The sequence below is a fragment of the Salvelinus sp. IW2-2015 genome, unplaced genomic scaffold, assembly GCF_002910315.2.
Source record: "Salvelinus sp. IW2-2015 unplaced genomic scaffold, ASM291031v2 Un_scaffold1024, whole genome shotgun sequence".
Lineage (NCBI taxonomy): Eukaryota > Metazoa > Chordata > Actinopteri > Salmoniformes > Salmonidae > Salvelinus > Salvelinus sp. IW2-2015.
Genome location: NW_019942692.1, coordinates 172,758 through 194,133, shown reverse-complemented (window position 1 = coordinate 194,133; position 21,376 = coordinate 172,758). Strand labels below are relative to the sequence as shown.

The 21,376-nt window shown below is 43.6% G+C and overlaps 3 protein-coding genes across 6 annotated transcripts in view; 1 reads left to right on the top strand and 2 right to left on the bottom strand.

Annotated features, from left to right (window-relative positions):
• The window catches only part of plcd1b (phospholipase C, delta 1b), a 56,362-nt gene extending 51,738 nt beyond the window's left edge, over nucleotides 1–4,624 (top strand). Inside the window, exons 12-15 of the mRNA XM_024136825.2 lie at nucleotides 938–1,054; nucleotides 3,665–3,843; nucleotides 4,207–4,339; nucleotides 4,473–4,624. Of these exons, the coding sequence (XP_023992593.1) occupies nucleotides 938–1,054; nucleotides 3,665–3,843; nucleotides 4,207–4,339; nucleotides 4,473–4,624 (581 nt within the window). The remainder of the gene's footprint in view (nucleotides 1–937; nucleotides 1,055–3,664; nucleotides 3,844–4,206; nucleotides 4,340–4,472) is intronic.
• An 8,865-nt stretch (nucleotides 4,625–13,489) lies between these two features.
• On the bottom strand, nucleotides 13,490–17,599 carry LOC139024111 (uncharacterized). The gene is made up of 2 exons (XM_070438567.1): nucleotides 17,588–17,599; nucleotides 13,490–14,302 (listed from the first exon to the last, which is right to left on the bottom strand). Exons 1-2 carry the CDS (start codon nucleotides 17,597–17,599, stop codon nucleotides 13,490–13,492), a joined length of 825 nt encoding a protein of 274 aa, XP_070294668.1.
• LOC112069481 (CTD small phosphatase-like protein) overlaps nucleotides 17,048–21,376 on the bottom strand; it is a 53,944-nt gene continuing 49,615 nt past the window's right edge. For 2 of the 4 annotated variants that reach the window (XR_011475345.1, XR_011475347.1), the window contains 3 exons: nucleotides 20,434–20,619; nucleotides 18,095–20,036; nucleotides 17,925–18,014 (listed from right to left, as the gene is read on the bottom strand). Coding sequence is in view for 1 of the 4 variants with exons in the window: in XM_024136821.2 (XP_023992589.1) it covers nucleotides 19,911–20,036; nucleotides 20,434–20,619 (312 nt within the window). In the remaining 3 variants the exon portion in view is untranslated. Of the gene's footprint in view, nucleotides 18,015–18,051; nucleotides 20,037–20,433; nucleotides 20,620–21,376 lie in introns of those variants that run through there. The other 2 variants (XR_011475346.1, XM_024136821.2) reach the window with 2 other exon arrangements.

The following is a 21,376-nucleotide window of genomic DNA, read 5'->3' as shown; positions in this document are numbered from 1 at the left end:
AGGTTTTACCGTTACGTCACTGGTCGTGAAGGTTTTACCGTTACGTCACTGTCGTGAAGGTTTTACCGTTACGTCACTCGTCGTGAAGGTTATATTAGACTAACACAAATGGAGAAAATCTCAGAGATACAATGCCATTATTGTAGACTGTATGGTATCTGCATCATTGTGTCTCTTTTTGTGGGTTTTATTTTCAACTTCATTGAACTGAATTGTACACAAAACGTATTGTTAATAGTTTCTCATCACACTCCAGTAAGGATATGAGAATGACGTTGTTCTGTATAGTTTATAGTTTCTGTATAGCTTCTGTATAGTTTCTGTATAGTTTCTGTATAGCTTCTGTATAGCTTCTGTATAGTTCTGTATAGCTTCTGTATAGTTTCTGTTTGTGTCTCTTTTTGTGGGTTTTATTTTCAACTTCATTGAACTGAATTGTACACAAAACGTATTGTTAATAGTTTCTCATCACACTCCAGTAAGGATATGAGAATGACGTTGTTCTGTATAGCTTCTGTATAGTTTCTGTATAGCTTCTGTATAGTTTCTGTATAGTTTCTGTATAGCTTCTGTATAGCTTCTGTATAGTTTCTGTATAGCTTCTGTATAGTTTCTGTATAGTTTCTGTATAGTTTCTGTATAGCTTCTGGATAGTTTCTGTATAGCTTCTGGATAGTTTCTGTATAGCTTCTGTATAGTTTCTGTATAGCTTCTGGATAGTTTCTGTATAGCTTCTGTATAGTTTCTGTATAGTTTCTGTATAGCTAAGTGACATCTCTCGCTTTTTGTTTTCTCTCTCTCTCTTTCTGTTCTCTCTCTCTTTCTGTTCTCTCTCTCTTTTTGTCTCTCTCTCTTTTTGTCCTCTCTCTCTTTTTGTTCTCTCTCTCTCTTTCTGTTCTCTCTCTCGTTTGTTTGTTCTCTCTCTCTCTCTCGCCAGCCAACAGCTACATCCATCACAATGTGGACAAGCTGAGTCGTATCTATCCAGCAGGCAGCAGAACAGACTCCTCCAACTATAACCCTGTACCCTTGTGGAACGCAGGCTGTCAGATCGGTAAGACTGTCTAAAGAAGAAGGGACAAGGGCTAGAGGGAATGTTTTCAGATGGTAAATGGGCTGTGGTACAATTCTCTCCTGAAGTTAGGCAGCAGGTAGCCTAGCGGTTAAGACTGTTGTGTCTTTAGTATCATTAAAGGTGAAGACTGTTATTTTATCTAATCAATTCTCTGTAATTATTATTACGTGATTAAACTAATAATGTAAATATAATTAACTAGGAAGTCGGGGCACCACGGAAAATGTTCAGATTACAAAGTTATAATTTTCTGAATATAACTCTTCAGATATTTTAATATCTGATCAATTAGTCAATTAATTATTATTATTACCTTCGTCAGTTTCATCTGAACGTCGTAAATTGTTGGTTATCTGCACGAACCCAGCCTTTACTATAAATCATCCATACACCAACTGGCTCAATTATTTATTTACTAACTAATTAAACAATTACAGAATATACAATACATAATAACATTATACCGTAAATACCGTCCCTAGTGGACTAAACAAAAACTGTTTGGTTATAACACGTGTAGCAGACCAGGGGGTTTGGTCAAGTTGTTTACACAGATCAGACACGGACAGAGTAGGATTAGCTCGGTTTCAAGGGTGTTTATTGAATAATAAATCAAAAGAAAAGAATAGGTCTCCCCCAAGAGACCCTYTCCGGGATACCGTCTTCTGGGCTCCGGGTCTTACTGTATCCTGTCGGGCACACAAACTCAAACTCCCTCGTTTTAGCTCGGGGCACCGTCTCCAACTACACGGAAGTCACCTTACTTCCCCCAGTCTCTCTCCTGTGTGCTGCCCTTCTGGCAGCTTAATGGGGCTTGTACAGCTGGTGAGCAATCAGCCCTTGATTACTCACCAACTCCCGAATCAGCCCCAATTAGTTCTGGGCAGAGAGCCCGTCGAGACCTGGCACGTCCAGCAGATGGAGCCATCGCCTCGTGATGTATACTCTGTCTGTCACCAGGACTCGACGAGTCTCTCCCTGGTGGCTGACCTGCTGTWCGCCACACACGWTAGATTCAGAGAAGAGAAGGGGTTTTGGAAGGAAGACTAARGGACTTGGGTCTCTATGAGATTCGTCCACGTCGGTCAGTGTTCTCGTACTAGATTTGCTACCTTTCCAGCTGCAGTCTGTTAGGCTGTCATCTAGGACTCACTTCTTCTTGAGTGATCAATAGTTCAGAATCATACCATTTCACATGTAGAGCAAGCGCCCACGTTTCCTGGCCTGTATGGTTGACATTAGAATTACACCTTTTAAACGTGAGGACAAATCCTCGCGGTATTTGAAACTTGAGTGACTTTTCGTTATGTAGAGTGGATATTCAACTTATTCGCCACCACAGCTCACGCTGGGGTTTGCTTAGTCCACCATGAATTGGGTCACGGGGGCACTTATAGAAATGTAGAAATGGGGTTGGTTTATAATTTCCAACCAATGCCTATACACCCGGGCGTGGCTACTGACTTAGTTAAACTTTACAGGGAAGATGATTTTCTCATTTTAAAGTTAACATCACATTACATCATTTTGCAAATAGTTTCATCTTTTCTCATTTACTTTAAACAAGAATAAGATGCAAGCCTCATAACTGAGGGACCTGTATAAACAGAGTTAGGGTAATGTGGCTGTATTATCTTTCATGAGGTCACAAACATGAAACAAACGGACCGGGTCGTAGCTGGCTTCTCCACCGAACGTTCACACATTATCCAAAAATGGAATATTGTTAAATTCTCAAATTCTGGGATGTAGTAGAATTCAGCAGGAGAATCCCTTTGTCTTACTGTGAAACTCTATCTCTCTATACCGCAAGGTCATGGAGGAGTGGCACGATCGTCGTATGGTGAAGAGAGGACCAAGGCGCAGCGTGATAGCAATACATCTTCTCTTTTTTAATGAAGACGAAACAACCACTTTTACAAACTAACAAAAAACGCGACGAACGTGAAGCTATACAACAAAATGTGCTGACACTAAACACTACACCTAAACAATATCCCACAACCTACCTAATGACTATGGCTGCCTTAAATATGGCTCCCAATCAGAGACAACGATAGACAGCTGTCTCTAATTGAGAACCAATCTAGGCAACCATAGACTTTCCTAAACACCTACACTGAACACAATCCCATGAACTCTACAAAAAAAACCTAGACAATACAACCACCCAAGACGAGACAAACACACACAAACATCCCCCATGTCACACCCTGACCTAACTAAAATAATACAGAAAACAAAGATAACTAAGGCCAGAGCGTGACAGAGAGGAGTCTCTGTGGTATTTACGACGTGGTTGTAATGTCGTGGTTGTTCACATCTCTGCTAGCCAATTCACTGACAGGGCTAGCGTCATGACAAGAGCGTTGGGCCGACTCCGTGAAAAGTCTGTCAATGTGCACTTGAGCAAGGCACTCTGGATAACATCATCTGCCAAATGACTGATATTTAAATGTACACTCCCCCTCGGATTTTAAAGGACTGGTGTGAGGAAACCATGCTTGCACCATCCATGAGGAGTGAGCATTCTAGAAGGGTAAGGATTCTCCCCATAACTGTTACTTAATCTCCTCTCCCTCCTGTCAGTGTCCCTGAACTTCCAGACCTCCTGTAATGACATGGATGTGAACCAGGGTCGGTTCCTGACCAACGGGAAGACAGGATACGTCCTAAAGCCGGCCTACATGAGGGACCGGGGGTCAGAGTTTGACCCCATCACTCTGACCACGGGACCGTGGCTGCWGCACAAGACGCTCCACATCATGGTCAGACTGATTCTCTGGCTTGTCGGTTATRTGTACATATCTACCTCAATCGACTCAGTACTGATACACCGTGCATTTAGCCAAGTTATTGTTACTTATTKTGTATSTATTATTACGTGTTTTACTTTTCTATTATTTCTCTATTTTCTTTCTCTCTGCGTTGTTGKGAASGACCCATAAGTCAGCATTTCACTGTTAGTCTACACGTTTTTTACGAATCCATGTGACGAATAAAATTGTATTTGATTATWWTTTTATCAYATATAGCTTGTTTGTTATCAACGTTCACTCTCTTATGACCATGTTTCCACGTTGATGACAAACTCTTGACATGTAGCTGTTTTCCCCTTTTGTTATTCCCAGATCATCTCAGCGCAGCAGCTTCCAAAAGTGAACCAGAAAAAGACATCCATCGTGGACGCTCTGGTGAAAGTGGAGATACACGGGGTGCCTGCTGACACCGCAGATAAACAGACGCCGTACATCGGGAACAATGGTATGAGAATTCACACACCCAAAGTGCTTAGCAAGTGACACTGTTCTGACCTGAATTCAACAATGCTCATTTTAATAGCAGATGTATATATACCAATGTGTAACGGGTGCTTTCTTGCTTTTGGACGGCCCAGGTTTCAACCCGATGTGGAATGACAACTTTAAGTTCGATGTGTACGTGCCAGAGCTGGCCCTGGTTCGCTTTGTGGTCGAGGACCACGACTCTGTTACTGATAATGACTTCGTCGGACGTTCACCGTACCATTCACAGTTTACAGATGGGTAAGTTAGTGTCATACCATTCACCAGTTTACAGATGGGTAGTTAGTAGTCATACCATTCACCAGTTTTACAGATGGGTAAATTAGTAGTCATACCATTCACCCAGTTTACAGATGGGTACGTTAGTAGTCATACCATTCACCAGTTTACAGATGGGTACGTTAGTAGTCATACCATTCACCAGTTTACAGATGGGTACATTAGTAGTCATACCATTCACCAGTTTACAGATGGGTACGTTAGTAGTCATACCATTCACCAGTTTACAGATGGGTAAGTTAGTAGTCATACCATTCACAGTTTACAGATGGGTGTTAGTAGTCATACCATTCACCAGTTTACAGATGGGTACGTTAGTAGTCATACCATTCACCAGTTTACAGATGGGTACGTTAGTAGTCATACCATTCACCAGTTTACAGATGGGTACGTTAGTAGTCATACCATTCACCAGTTTACAGATGGGTAACGTTAGTAGTCATACCATTCACCAGTTTACAGATGGTATGTAGTAGTCATACCATTCACCAGTTTACAGATGGGTACGTTAGTAGTCATACCATTCACCAGTTTACAGATGGGTACGTTAGTAGTCATACCATTCACCAGTTTACAGATGGGTACGTTAGAAGTCATACATTCACCAGTTTACAGATGGGTAGTTAGTAGTCATACCATTCACCAGTTTACAGATGGGTACGTTAGTAGTCATACCCTGCCATTCACTAGTTTACAGATTAGTTAGTAGCCATACCTGCATTCACTAGTTTACAGATTAGTTAGTAGCCATACCCTGCCATTCACTAGTTTACCGATTAGTTAGTAGCCATACCCTGCCATTCACTAGTTTACAGATTAGTTAGTAGCCATACCCTGCCATTCACTAGTTTTACAGATTAGTTAGTAGCCATACCCTGCCATTCACTAGTTTACAGATTAGTTAGTAGCATACCTGCCATTCACTAGTTTACAGATTAGTTAGTAGCCATACCCTGCATTCACTAGTTTACAGATGAGTTAGTAGCTCATTGCCATTCACTATTACACGATTAGTTAAGTAGCTATACCCTGCATTCACTAGTTTACAGATTAGTTAGTAGCCATACCCTGCCATTCACTAGTTTACAGATTAGTTAGTAGCTATACCCTTTGCCAAGAATGAGTGGTGAGTTGGTAATAGATCCTTAAAGTACCTTCAGTGTTTTAATACACTGGCAAGAGTCATCGTTCCAAAGTCTCAAAGTCCAAACTCAACCATTAGTTCTTATTTTGATAGAAACAATTCTTAATCTACTAACACTGAAAGCCCATACTATGCTTTTCCTGTCAGTGTGACTAGATGATAGGGAAGTATTGTCTCCTCTCTGAACACAGAGACAGATCCTCTGTCATAAGACAAGACTGTACAGAAATTAAAGCTTTGCTTCGCTCTTTAACTACAGTACCAGTCAAAAGCTTGGACACACCTACTCATTCAAGGGTTTTTCTTTATTTTTTACTATTTTCTACATTGTACAATAATAGCGAATACATCACAACTATGAAATAACACATGGAATCACGTAGTAACCCAAAAGTGTTAAACAATAAAATATATTTTTTGATTTTAGATTCTTCAAAGTAGCTACCCTTTTCAAGCACACTCTTGGCATTCTCTCAACCAGCTTCATGAGGAATGCTTTTCCAAAAGTCTTGAAGGAGTTCCCACATATGCTGAGCACTTGTTGGCTGCTTTTCCTTCATTCTGCTGTCCAACTCATCCCAAACCATCTTAATTGGGTTGAGGTTGGGTGATTGTGGAGGCCGGTCAACTGATGCAGGTGGCGACAATTGGCCCAGCATTGTCCGGGTTAGGGTAGGCTGTTATTGTAAATAGAAATGTGTTCTTAACCTCTCTTGGGTACGTGAGACGTTAGCGTCCCACCTCTTCAGCAGCCAGTGAAACTGCTGGGCGCCAAATTCAAACAGAAATACTCATTATAAGAAATTCAGAAAACAAAACATATTTTACATAGGTTTAAAGATTAACTTCTTGTGAATCCAACCACGTGTCAGATTTAAAAATGCTTTACGGCGAAAGCATACCTTACGATTATTTGAGAACATAGCCCAGCAGACAAATCATTACAAACAGTAACCAGCCAAGTAGAAGAGTTACACAAGTCAGAATAGAGATAAAATTAATCGCTTACCTTTGATATCTTCATATTGGTTCACTCAGCAGACATTCATTTACTCAATAAATGTTCCTTTTGTTCGATAAAGTCTCTTTATCTCTTTATATCCGTTTTGTTTGCGCGTTTTCTTCAGTAATCCACAGGCTCAAACGAAGTCAAAACAGGCAGACAAAAAATCCAAATTGTATCCGTAAAGTTCATAGAAACATGTCAAACGATTTTTTTATTCAATCGTCAGGTTGTTTTAGCCTAAATAATCGATAATATTTTCAAACCGGAAACATAACGTCATCAATATAAAAGGTAAACAAGAAAGGCACTCTCTCTGGTCGCGCGCATGAAAAAGCTCTGAGACACGGCAGGGTCCACTCATTCAGAAGTCTTACTTCCTCATTTTTCAGAATACAAGCCTGAACACATTTCTAAAGACTGTTGCACATCTAGTGGAAGGCATAGGAACTGCAATTTGAGTCCTAAGTCAATGGATACTGTAATGGCATTGAATAGAAAACTACAAAACCAAAAAAAAACGACTTCCCGAATGGATTTTTCTCAGGTTTTCGCCTGCCAAATCAGTTCTGTTATACTCACAGAACTATTTTAACATTTTTGGAAACTTTAGAGTGTTTTCTATCCAAATCTACCAGTTATATGCATATCATATCTTCAGGTCCCGAGAAGCAGGCAGTTTAATTTGGGCATTGTTTTCATCCAAAATTCCAAATGCTGCCCCCTACCCTAGAGAAGTTAACTGACTTGCCTAATTAAAAAAAGGTTAAATATTTTTTATTTTTTAATATGCAGCATTCCATCACTCTCCTTCTTGGTCAAATAGCTCTTACACACTGGAGGTGTGTTTTTGGGTCATTGTCCTGTTGAAAATCAAATGTAGTCCCACTATGTGCAAACCAGATGGGATGGTGTATCGCTGCAGAATGCTGTGGTAGCCATGCTGGTTAAGTGTGCCTTGAATTCTAAATAAATCACAGACAGTATCACCAGCAAAGTACCCACACCATCACACCTCCTCCTCCATGCTTCACGGTGGGAACTACACTTGCAAAGATCATCTGTTCACTACTCTGCGTCAAACAAGACATGGCGGTTGGGACCAAAAATCTCAAATTTGGACTCATCAGACAAAAGGACAGATTTCCACCAGTCTAATGTCCAAGCAAGTCTCTTCTTCTCGTTGGTGTCCTTAGAAGTGTTTTTTGCAGCAATTCGACCATGAAGACCTGATTCACACAGTCTCCTCTGAAACAGTTGATGTTGAGATGTGTCTGTTACTTGAACTCTGTGAGCATTTATTTGGGCTACAATCTGAAGTGCAGTTAACTCTAATGAACTTATCCTCGCAGCAGAGGTAACTCTGGGTCTTCCTTTCCTGTGGCGGTCCTCATGACAGCCAGTTTCATCATAGCGCTTGATGGTTTTTGCGATTGCACTTGAAGAAACTTTCAAAGTTCTTGCATTCTTAAAGTAATGATGGACTGTCATTTCTCTTTGCTTATTTAAGCTGTTCTTTGCCATAATTGGACTTGATCTTTTACCAAATAGGGCTATCTTCTGTATACCACCTCTTCCTTGTCACACAACAACTGATTGGTCAAACGCATCACATTAAGAAGGAAAGAAATTCCACAAATGAACCTTTAACAAGGCACAACTGTTCATTGAAATGCATTCCAGTGTGACTACCTATGAAGCTGGTTGGAAATGCCAAGAGTGTGCAAATCTGTCATCAAGGCAAAGGGTGGATACTTTGAAGAATCTCAAATATAAAAATATATTAATATTTGTTTAACACTTTTTTGGTTACTATATGATTCCATATGTTTGTTATTTAGTTTTTGCACTATTATTCTACAATGTAGAAAATATAAAAAATAAAGGAAAAACCCTTGAATGAGTAGGTGTAAAACTTTTGACTGGTATGTACACACTGACTGTTCATTGACTGAGACCCTTCTCTCTGTTTAGGATACAGACACGTGCCGCTACTCAACAAGGAAGGAGACCCCTCTCCCTCAGCAGGACTGTTCGTACACATCATGATCATGGATGCCTAAAACAATCCCTGTCCGAATGTGCCATAATCACCACTGTAACTGTCGTCCAGCTCAAACAGACCTTCAGCCCATACCACTACACCCTAGGGCACTAGAGTGGATCTGAAATGATTGAATATGTGTAAGTGCCAAGGGAGGAGGGGCTAGGGGTTGTTTTGGGATTGGCCTAGGGAGGCGGGTTAGGGTTGTTTGGGTTGGCCCTAGAGAGGCGGGGCTAGGGGTTGGTTTGGGATTTGGCCCTAGGGAGGCGGGGCTAGGGGTTGTTTTGGGATTGGGCCCTAGGGAGACGGGGCTAGGGTTGGTTTGGGATTGGGCCTAGGGAGACGCGGCTAGGGTTGTTTGGGATTGGGCCGAGGGAGGCGGGGCTAGGGGTTGTTTTGGGATTTGGCCCTGGAGGCGGGGCTAGGGTTGGTTTGGGATTTGGCCTTGGAGGCGGGGCTAGGGGTTGTTTTGGGATTTGGCCCTAGGGAGGTGGGGCTAGGGGTTGGTTTGGGCCTAGGGAGGCGGGGCTAGGGGTTGGTTTGGGATTGTGCCCGAGGGAGGCGGGGCTAGGGGTTGGTTTGGGATTGTGCCGAGGGAGGCGGGGCTAGGGGTTGGTTTGGGATTGGTGCCCGAGGGAGGCGGGCTAGGGTTGGTTTGGGATTGGCCGGGGAGGCGGGGCTAGGGGTTGGTTGGGGCCAAAGGACATCCTCCGTTATTACATCACTACTCCGGAATCCAGCGGAAGATTTGAGCTGTTTTTACTTGGGAACTTCAATTTTTTTCTAAAACAATTATAATTAGCTTATCGAATAGACAGAAGATTATTTGAAACAGTAGAACTCCATTTGAGTTTGTATTAGTATTATGGGGAATTGTGACAAATGAAGAAGTTTATCAAACCATCACATCACAGGGATTATACAAATCATTGTTTTTGTATACTAGGTAATTATTATAGTGTTAAACACTTTTCATTTTGGATCATTGTATTTTTTTTATGTCCAGCATTTCTTTTCCGTGTTTTGTATAATCAGTTTATTTAAATCAAGGTATTCAAAGATAATTAAAGAGAATTCATTGAATGAACAGTACTTGAACAAAACAGACAAGAGAAAATGTGTTTTTTTTTACAAAGAAGCCTCTTAGATGTTTCAGCTCTTATTGTTTTTATGAATCAATATCCACATTGTATACAGTTCATTCGGAAAGTATTCAGACCCCTTGAATTTTGCCACATTTTGTTACGTTACAGCCTTTTCTAAAATGAATGAAGGAAATGTTTTCCCTCAAGATACCAAATACAATACCCCATAATGAAAAGCGAAAACAGGTTTTTAGACATTTTGCAAATTTTATTAAAAAACCCCGAAAAGAAATACCTTATTTACATAAGTATTCAGACCCTTTGCTATGAGACTCGACATTGGGCTCAGGTGCATCCTGTTTCATTGATCATCCTTGAGATGGTTCTACAACTTAATTGGAGTCCACCTGTGGTAAATTCAATTGATTGGACATGATTTGGAAAGGCACACACCTGTATATATAAAGGTCCCACAGTTGACAGTGCATGTCAGAGCAAAAACCAAGCCATGAGGTCGATGGAATTGTGCGTAGAGCTCAGAGACAGCATTGTTTTCGGGACAAGATCTGGGGAAGGGTAACAAAAAATGTCTGCAGCATTGAATGTCCCAAGAACACAGTGGCCAACATCATTCCTTTTTAAATGTAACCTTTATTTAACTAGGCAAGTCAGTTACGAACAAATTCTTATTTACAATGACAGCCTAGGAACAGTGGGTTAACTGCCTTGTTCGGGGGGGGGGGGGGGGGGGGAGACAGATTTTTACCTTGTCAGCTCAGGGATTCGATCTAGCAACCTTTCGGTTACTGGCCCAACGCTCTAACCCTAGGCTACCTGCCACCCCATATTTACAATGACCGCTCTACCCCGGCAGACCGGACGACGCTGGCCAATTGTGCGCCACCCTATGGGACTCCAAAACATAGCCAGATGTGATACAGCCTGGATTCAAACCATGGACTGTAGTGACGCCTCTTGCACTTCGATGCAGTGCCTTAAGACCGCCGCGCCACTCGGAAGCCCAATTCTTAAATCGAAGAAAAAATTGGAACCACCAAGACTCTTCCTGGAGCTGGCCTCCTGGCCAAACTGAGCAACCGGGGGAGAAGGGCCTTGGTCAGGGAGGTGACCAAGTACCCAATGGTCACTATGACAGAGCTCCAGAGTTCCTCTGTGGATATGGGAGAGCCTCCCAGAAGGTCAACCATCTCTGCAGCACTACACCAATCAGGCTTTTTATGCTAGTGGCCAGACGGAAGCCACTCCTCAGTAAAAGGCACATGACAGCCCACTTGGAGTTTGCCAAAAGGTACCTAAAGACTCCCAGAGCATGAGAAACAAGATTATCTGGTCTGATGAAACCAAGATTGAACTCTTTGTCACGTCTGGCACCATCCCTACCTGGCAACATCCCTACAGTGAAGCCTGGTGGTGGCAGCATGATGATGTAGGGATGTTTTTCAGCAGCAGGGACTGGGAGACTAGGCAGGATAGAGGAAAGATGAACAGAGCAAAGAACAGAGAGATCCTTGATGAAAACGCTGCTCCAGAGCGCTCAGGACCTTTAGACTGAGGCAAAGGTTCACCTTCCAACAGGACAATGACCCTAAGCACACAGCTAAGACAATGCAGGAGTGGCTTCGGGACAAGTCTCTGAATGTCCTTGAGTGGCCCAGCCAGAGCCCGGACTTGAACCCAATCGAACATCTCTGGAGAGACCTGACAGAGCTTGAGAGGATCTGCAGAGAAGAATAGGAGAAACTACCCAAATACAGATGTGCCAAGCTTGTAGTGTCCTACACAAGAAGACTCGAGGCTGTAACCACTGTATATGTATATGTGATTTCAGTTTTTATTTGTTATAAACTTGCAAAAATGTTTTAAAAAAACTGTTTTTGCTTTGTCATTATGGGGTATTGTGTGTAGATTGATGAGAACAAAAAAAATGGTATCCCTTTTAGAATAAGGCTGTAACATAACAAAAATGTGGAAAAAGTCAAGGGGTCTGAATACTTTCCAAATGCACTGTATGTGATGTCAACCAAGTATAATATAATAATAATAATATATATACATGTATATACATTTGTTCTGGGAAAATACAATCTCTGATAAATTAAGAAAATAAAATACATTTGTGTTATCAGTTGGTGTCAGTAATTCACAGTATGAGTAGTTAATCAAATGKTTTTTATTCAACCGTTACTACCAAATATCTGTACTACTTATGAGTATTGCGTGTGGGGAAATGCACTCATGACATATTATATTACTTACTGTGTCCATGGGTAACGTAAGTATTAGACAATGGTCACCAATTAGTTACCACTGACTCTAGTAGACAAACACATCAAGCTGGCACTGTGTAGTTCCTCAACTCCCCACTCTGTCCTTAAGATTCTTCCTAATATTGAGTTGCCTCCCCCTCAATTAGTCGGGTCATGAACTCTTAGGTGTCCAAAGCGTTTCCACGGTGATGGTGGCACATGTTGATTCCAATGCTTCCCAGTTGTATCAATTTGGCTCGATGTCCGTTGGGTGGTGGATCATTCTTGATACACACAGGAAACTCAGCMGCGTTGCAGTACTTGACAAACTGGTGTGCCTGGCACCTACTACCATAMCCTGTTCAAAAAGGTACTTCAATATTTTTGTCTTGCCCATTCACAAATAGGACTATACAACCCATATCTCAAGGCTTAAATATCCTTCTTACACCMGTCTCCTCCTCTTCATCTTCGCCAGTGGAGGCTGCTGAGGGGAGGACGGCTCATAWTAATGGCTGGAACGAAGCGAATGGAATCAAACACATGGAAACCATGTCTTTCAAGTACTTGATACCATTCCAGCCATTACCACGAGCKTGTCCTCCCCAATTAAGGTGCCACCAACCTCCTGTGGTCTACACTGATTGAAGTGGATTTAACAAGTGACATCAATAAGTGATCATAGCTTTCACCTGGATAGTCTATGTCATGCAAAGAGCAGGTGTTGATCATCTTTTGTACTTATACATAAGTCGTCCGTCATTTAGCGAAAACCGATTCAACTTGCCAGGGGCTTATCAACCAATTGAGAAAAAAAGTGCAAAAAAAAAAACACGACTTCTTATTTTCTTTAAAAAAGTGCTTTATTGTGACAAGGAAATATGCTCCAAAATCATGATTACTGTAAAAAATATATATATACCACTGTACAGCAATGTCCCTCTCTGACCTGCTGGGGTTTGAGAGACTCCGATGGAGTCACAACAGGGCCTGTATTCATTCTCATAGGAGGAGTGCTGATCCAGGATCAGTTTAACCTTTTAAATCAATAATCAACAAGAAGAATGGGGACCTGATCCTAGATCAGCACTAGTACTCGACACTAAATACAGGCCCAGATCTCTCCGTCACGTCAGTCTTCTCTGACGATCCTTTTGCTTCAATCAAACAATGTCTCGTCTAGCCATACCTTAGCTTTAAACTGTTTAGCAATATATTAAATCACAACTGACAAATCAATATCACAAGTCATGCCTGAAGGTATAGGTTGGTAGCGGCTGGTAAGGGCTAGTATATGGGTCGTGTATGGGCTGGCAGGATGCGTCGGCAGGGGTTGCGTAGGGGCCCGGTAATGGGTTTTGTCGGGGGTCGGTATTGCTGGCAGGCCGCAGGGTGTGGTCGGGGCGTATGGTGGTCGGGGGCCGGTAGGTTGTCGGCTTCGTAATGGCGCGGAGGGTCCGCAGGGGTTTGGTCGGGCCGTACGGGTTGGGTACGGGGCCGTAGGGTTGGTCGGGCCGTAGGGGTGTGGGTCGGGGCGGTAGGGTTGTCGGGGCCCGGTATGGTTGGTCGGGGCCGTAATGGCTGGAGGGTCGGTATGGGCTGGCAGGGTTCCGGCAGGGGTTGGTCGGGCGGTATGGGTGGTAGGGGCGGCAGGGGTTGGTCGGTGCCGTATGGTTGGTCGGCGCCGTATGGGTTGGTCGGGGCCGGAATGGTTGTCGTGCGGTAGGGTGGTAGGCGGCTGGCATGGGTTGTAGGGCCGGCAGGGGTTCGGTCCGGGCCGGTAATGGTGGCCGGGGCCGTATGGGTGGCCGGGGCCGGTATGGTTGCCGGGCGGTATTGTCGTTGGTGGTGGCCGGTATGGTTGGTCGGGGCCGCGTAATGCGTTGGGTCGGGGCCGGTATGGTTGGTCGGCGGCCGGTATGGGTTGGTCGGGGCCCGGTATGGGCCGGTATGGGCCGGTATGGGTTGGTAGGGGGCCGGTATGGGTTGGTGGGGGCCGGTATGGTTGGTCGGGGGGGCCGGTATTGGGTTGGTCGGGGCCGGTATGGGTTGGTAGGGGCCGTGTATGGGGCCGGTGGGGGCGTATGGGTCTAGTAGGGCCTATAATGGGTTGGCGGTGCCCGGAGTTGCGGGCGTGGGTTGGTCGCGGGGCTATGGTTGTGTGGCGCGGCCGGTAATGGGATTGGTAGGGCCTGGGTTGGGTATGGCGGTATGGGTGCGTATGGGTATGGGGTTGTGGAGCTAGCGGTTTATGGGTTGGTAGGGGCCGTATGGGTTGGTAAGAGGCATGAAATAAGATCTGCCATTATCAAGTAGGGTTGCAATGATCATTTTTATTAACAATTGAAAGACGGCAAAAGAAATGTTGATAGTGTGGGGAGTACAGGGTGAAAACAACATGGACACTCAAAAGTTAATTAGAAGAGAAAGTAACAAAACAAATCTGACAAAGAAACACAACTAAACTTCCCTGTGAGTTGAAATCGGAGACTGATAGAAGACTGTTTTAAACAAGGAGGTGTGTGACAGTGTGTGACTGAATGCAGCGTCTGACACATCATACATACACCTAGTCTTCATGTACACTACCAGTCAAAAGTTTGGACAACTACTCATTCAAGGGTTTTTCTTATTTTTCTTATTTTTTTTTACGATTTTGTACATTGTAGAATAGTGAAGACGTCAACACTATGAAATAACACATATGGAATCATGTAGTAACCAGAAAAGTGTTTGACAAATCAAAATATATTTTATATTGTAGAATCTTCAAAGGAGCCACCCTTTGCCTTGATGACAGCTTTGCACACTCTTGGCATTCTCTCAACCAGCTTCATGAGGTAGTCACCTGGAATGCATTTCAATTAACAGGTGTGCCTTGTTAAAAGTTCATTTGTGGAATTTCTTTCCTTCTTAATGCATTTSAGACAGTTGTGTTGTGAGAAGGTAGGGGTGGTATACAGAAGATAGCCCTATTTGGTAAAACACCAAAGTCCATATTATGGCAAGAACAGCTCAATTAAGCACAGAGAAACGACAGTCCATCATTATTTTAAGACATGAAGGTCAGTCAATCCGGAAAATCTCAARAACCTTGAAAGTTTCTTAAAGTGCAGTCGCACTATGATGAAACTGGCTCTTATGAGGACCGCCACAGGAAAGGAAGACGCAGAGTTACCTCTGTTGCAGAGGATAGGTTCATTAGAGTTACCAGCCTCAGAAATTGCAGCCCAAAAATGTAAGATTTTTGGTTCCAACTGCTGTGGTCTTTGTGAGACGCAGAGAAGTTGAACGGATGATCTCCGCATGTGTGGTTCCCACCGTGAAGCATGGAGGTGTGATGTTGTGGGGGTGGTTTACTGGTGACACTGTCAGTGATTCATTTAGAATTCAAGGCACACCAGCATGGCTACCACAGAATTCTGCAGGGAATCATTTGTTTTTCTCCAGGACAATGACCCCACTTGACCAAGAAGGAGAGTGATGGAGTGCTGTATCAGATGGCCTGGCCTCCACAATCACCCGACCTCAACCCAATTGAGATGGTTTGGGATGAGTGAATGAAAAGCTGGTTGAGAGAATGCCAAGAGTGTGCAAAGCTGTCATCAAGGCAAAAGGGTRGCTACTTTGAAGAATCTCAAATATAAAATATATTTTGATTTGTYWAACACTTTTCTGGTKACTACATGATTCCATATATGTTATTTCATAGTTTTGATGTCGTCACTATTAWTMTACAATGTAGAAAATAGTAAAAATAAAGAAAAACCCTTGAATGAGTAGRTGTGTCCAAACTTTTGACTGGTACTGTATGTGAGGTAAAAGAGTTCTGATTGAAAACGTAATTCAATAGATTTGTCACCAATACCTGTTTTCTCAAAGTGTGCTAGAGGTGTTAGTCATCACACAGAGAGAGAGAGAGAGAGAGAGAGAGGGACGTTACCGTGCTGAGAGAAGACAAATTAAAAACACCAGCTGGATAAAAATGGGCAACTTTTTCAAAACCAAATACTGACAAAGGTAACTAGAAAAATATCACAATGATATGAACAACAGTTTCAGAGAGAGAGAGACACAGAGAGAGACACAGAGCGAGAGAGACACAGAGCGAGACACAGAGAGAGAGAGACACAGAGAGAGAGAGAGAAGAGAGGAGAGAAGAGAGAGGACACAGAGAGAGAGGAGAGACGACGAGATAAGGAGAGAGAGAGAGAGGAGAGGAGAGAGAAGAGAGAGAGAGAACAGAGAGAGAGGAACGAGAGAGACAGAGAGAGAGAGCAGATGAGAGATGAGCAGAGAGAGAGAGAGAGAGAGAGAGAGAGAGAGAAGAAGACGAGAGAAGATGGCAGAGTAACAGAGAGAGAGAAGAGAGACACAGAAGAAAGAGGAGAGAGAGAGAGACGAGAGAGAGACGAGCAGAGGAGAGAGACCAGAGATGAGAGAGAAGAGACCAACAGACGGGTAATCACGAGAGGAGAGAGGATACAACAGAGAGAGAGGACGAAGAAGAGAACACAAGAGAGACACAGAGAGAGAGGACACAGAAGAGAGGAGAGACAACAGATAGATAGAGAGAGAAGCACACGAGAGAGACAGAGACTACAGAGAGAGAGAGAGACACACAGCGAGAGAAGCGAGACAGAGAGAAGAGAACAACGAGAGAGAGAGATGAGAGAGACACAGATGAGGAGAGAGAGAGAAGAGAGAGGAGAGAGCGAGCACACAGAGAGAGAGACACAGAGAGAGAGGAGGACACACACAGAGAGAGACGCGACAGTACACACAGAGAGAGGAAATAAGAGAGAGACGAGACACACAAGAGAGGAGAGAGAGACACACGAGAGAGAGAGAGACACAGAGAGAGGAGACACACAGAGAGAGAGAGAGACACAGAGAGAGAGAGAGAGACAGAGAGAGAGAGACACAGAGAGAGAGACACATAGAGAGTTTGTCAGAGGTGAAACCCAGTAACACTTTCTATTACACTAAAGGGCATTCAATGCATTAAAAACAAGTAACATCTTGAAAGCATGACACCCCAATCATCAGCAATAATACACAAACATTATTATTAAAATGTCCATGTCAACAACCACAGGTTGACAATATGGTACAAGACTCATAGGAGCTACCAACAGTAGCCTGCCTACCAACATCACTAGTAGTGAAAACCTTAAGGTCTAAACACACTGTGCCAACCATTAAAAGCAGCGGGTGACCGTCCTATTGCCTCTGAACAGATCATCCTTTTCTGTTCCATTTCTCGAACGAATCGCACCGCTCGTCGACACCCAGCAGTGATCACGTGACCACCTGCTGCTTTTACCCATTGGTCAGGACATTGTGTTTCTTCCTGGTCTATGATGTTATAGCTAGACTAGATACCTTGGGATTCATGACGGAGAATTGCTTTAAGGCATTATTACCATGCCGAGGTACCTGCGGTCCTTTAGCAGTGCCCAGAGTGTTACAACAGAACCTGCATTCACTGTTCAGACTCCTACACAATGAGATGGGGAGACACGAGTTTTCCCTAACCTAATCAGATCAGAGAGTCAAGTCAATCAGCTTTTAGTTTCTTTGCATTCCAGGTATGGACCAACCTACAGAGTTCTCTACAACAGGAGTCCATATATGGACCAACCTACAGAGTTCTCTACAACAGGATGTCCATATATGGAACAACCTACAGAGTTCTCTACAACAGGATGTCCATATATGGACCAACCTACAGAGTTCTCTACAACAGGATGTCCATATATGGACCAACCTACAGAGTTCTCTACAACAGGATGTCCATGTATGGACCAACCTAAGAGTTCTCTACAACAGGATGTCTATATGGACCAACCTACAGAGTTCTCTCAACAGGATGTCCATATATGGAACAACCTACAGAGTTCTCTACAACAGGATGTTCTGGTGCCTCTCGGCAGTTCAACATGTTGAATGGGGACCACCTTGCTTAGGAATGTGACCGTTTTTCTTGAAATGTATTTGTAAATTGTTGAATTTGTATTATATTTTGTAACGCGCTAAAATAAATCAATACAACAGGCCCTAGTAATAGCCAATAACAACGGGGCCAGAGTATTTCCTGATCAGGTCACATGTATGGGGGGGGGGGGGCACTGCCCTAACACTGACCCAGGTTGAGTCTCCTGAAGTTATTGCCCTTGGTTACAGTACTGTTTCCGTGTGTGTCCTCAGGACTCAAGTCAGGCACTGCGGTGAGGAGAAACATGGCACTCTACCCATTCGAATACTGTACAACATCAGGATTCATCCCAAACACACCCTAACTCCAATGTAGTGCACTACTTTAGACCACGGGCCCGTGGTCAACAGTAGTGCACTAAATAGGGAATAGGGTGCCATTTGGACGCACACCAGATCACTGGAAACAATGAGAGGGATACCATGGCAACAGTGTACCACGGGGGTGGGGGGGGGGGGGGGGGGGCGATTGGTATGGGTTACTGCCTCCTGTAGGATATTTTTGTTTGTTTGTTGCTAGACTTATATCCATGTGCAGAAATGAAATGTATCCTAGTTAAAAACTAGCAGACTAAAATAATTAAATGGATTGCTAACAAAGTAGGATCCATTCACTTCAAAACATAACTGAATGGCATTCGTTAACTGGCAAAACTCCTTAAAATAGACCGAGGTAAACCCCTACTTAGATTTTAACAATTGAAATCACGTTTGGCAAAAACGAATAAAAGAAATGTATTGAAAAATGTTGGCACAAATTCAACTATGGTTCAGGATGTTTTCCCCCAAAAATTCGGCCTAATTGCTATGTAGAAAGTTACATATTCCTTTGCTTCTTAAAACAAATTACCCATAATACACTATTCTATGGTATAGTGAAGACAGCAAGATAAAGATCAAATAAAACACTTATATGGTGTCAAAAAGAAGAGAATATAACGTGTAACCAATACAAGGTATGACAATCTGCTAAAATAACAACAGTGCTTTGTTATAAAGAATCATAGCGGTCTCCATTTTAAAGTATAGACAGAATTCAATAAAAAGACTGAAGAAGTATTCTGCAAATATGCCATGTACAAAATATCTCCTCATAACCACATTCAAACAAGGCACTTCATTCGGTAAGAAAAGGAAAAACATTAAATCACAGTCCTTTCAAACTACCAGACACTGCCTGATGCATAGCAACAATACGAGGACCTAATACTCAAGACTGAATTTATCGGTTATCTTCACAACAAAAAACATTTCCACACAAAATATAGATTTTTGGTTAAAAGTAACAACTCTGCCTGTTAGTCGGTGTCACAGCACAAGACTGGAGTTTCTTCCTGTGCGTCCGTTCCCTCAAATCAAAAACGCATTCTGCCGCTCCATACACATCTTCTAACCGATGATGTCACAGTCGAGCTTCCTGGTTCCGCCACTGTGCTCCATGGGAGTTGGAGTATTCTCCACTCTGACTACAGTGAGCCCCCAGCCTCTAGGAGAGGATACCATAGCGGAGAGAGGTGTACTGTTTGGGGTGTCTGGTGTTGGGTTGCCCACTACAATCCACAGTGTGACTCCAGGTTGGCCCCAGGGGGCCGGAGGCCGGGAAATCTGTCTAAGCCTGAGCGATGGTGTGTCGTTAAAGAGGCAGAGTGAGAGAGAGAGAGAGCGAGAGAGAGGGAGGGAGAGAAAGGAGGAAGGTGGTGTTACCCTGGCGCTACCTGCCCCGGAGGTTCTGCAACACACCATACACCTCTTCCTCTCTGCTCAGGCCCTCGAAGAAGGGCAGCAGGTCCTGTAGCTCGGTGTCGCTCAGATCATCAAACCACGACTGGACCGGCACCTGAGGAGACAGACAGCACATGCTGGTTCAGTTGGGTCTACTGTGTGTCATGGCTGTTGGTTCCGGCCCTGCACTAAACACACCTGATTCAAGTGATCAACGTCTAGATCAGCAGCTGATTAGAAGAAACGCGTGCGTTAGAGCAGGGCTGGAACAAAACCTGGCGGAGTCAGTAGCTCCAAAGGAAGATCATTCGGCCAATGGCAGGAGAGCTGTCTGCCACACACATGCGTAACTTAGTGAAMTCACAGCGTTCTCGGGGTGGAAGATGTAGGAGGCAGGAGATTTGTCTGCCACACACATGCGTAACTTAGTGAACTCACAGCGTTCTCGGGGTGGAAGATGTAGGAGGCAGGAGATTTGTTTGCCACACACATGCGTAACTTAGTGAACTCACAGCGTTCTCGGGGTGGAAGATGTAGGAGGCAGGAGAGTTGTCCAGTATGATGACGTTACTGAGCTCTCTACCCAGCCTGCTCAGGTCCTTAACATAGTTCCCCCGGTGAAACACACATGACTCCCGGAACAGACGGGCTCGGAACACACCCCACTGGTCCAGAAGATCCGCCACAGGGTCAGCATACTGGACACACACGGGTCAAAAAGTTACAGGTCAGGGGTCAGACATCAAAGGTCAACGAAGACACTGTACAGAGATGGAAGCAGGAAGCKCTGAAGCTACCATGTTACAAAAACCACTAGCCTGTTAGTGCAATCATGCTACCAAACCTTTGGCACAAAAAGGAGTGATGTGATGGCACAAACAGACTGGTACCCAGGCTAGACTAGCACATCTTAGTGATTTAATACAGCTGCTTACTGACATGGTTGGTAGTCTCCGTAGGACAGGGAGATCCCACTACTGAAGGGTAGGAAACTTTGAAAATGGGAGACGCTCATTTACCACACAGACAGTTGACACTTGCCCAGACAGAGATCGGCTCAAAGAGATGGACAAGAGGAGGGAGTAGATAGATATTAACACAGGAAGAACAGAAGACAAGAGGAGGGAGTAGATAGATATTAACACAGGAAGAACTGAAGTCAAGAGGAGGGAGTAGATAGATATTAACGCAGGAAGAACAGAAGACAAGAGGAGGGAGTAGATAGATATTAACACAGGAAGAACTGAAGTCAAGAGGTGGGACAGAAGACAGGGGAGCAGAAGAAACAGAAACCAAAACAATGAGAACAGAGCCATGTCCCAAATGGCACCCTATTCCCTATAGTGGACTACTAGAGTACGCACCCTATTCCCTATAGTGGACTACTAGAGTATGCACCCTATTCCCTATAGTGGACTACTAGAGTATGCACCCTATTCCCTATAGTGGACTACA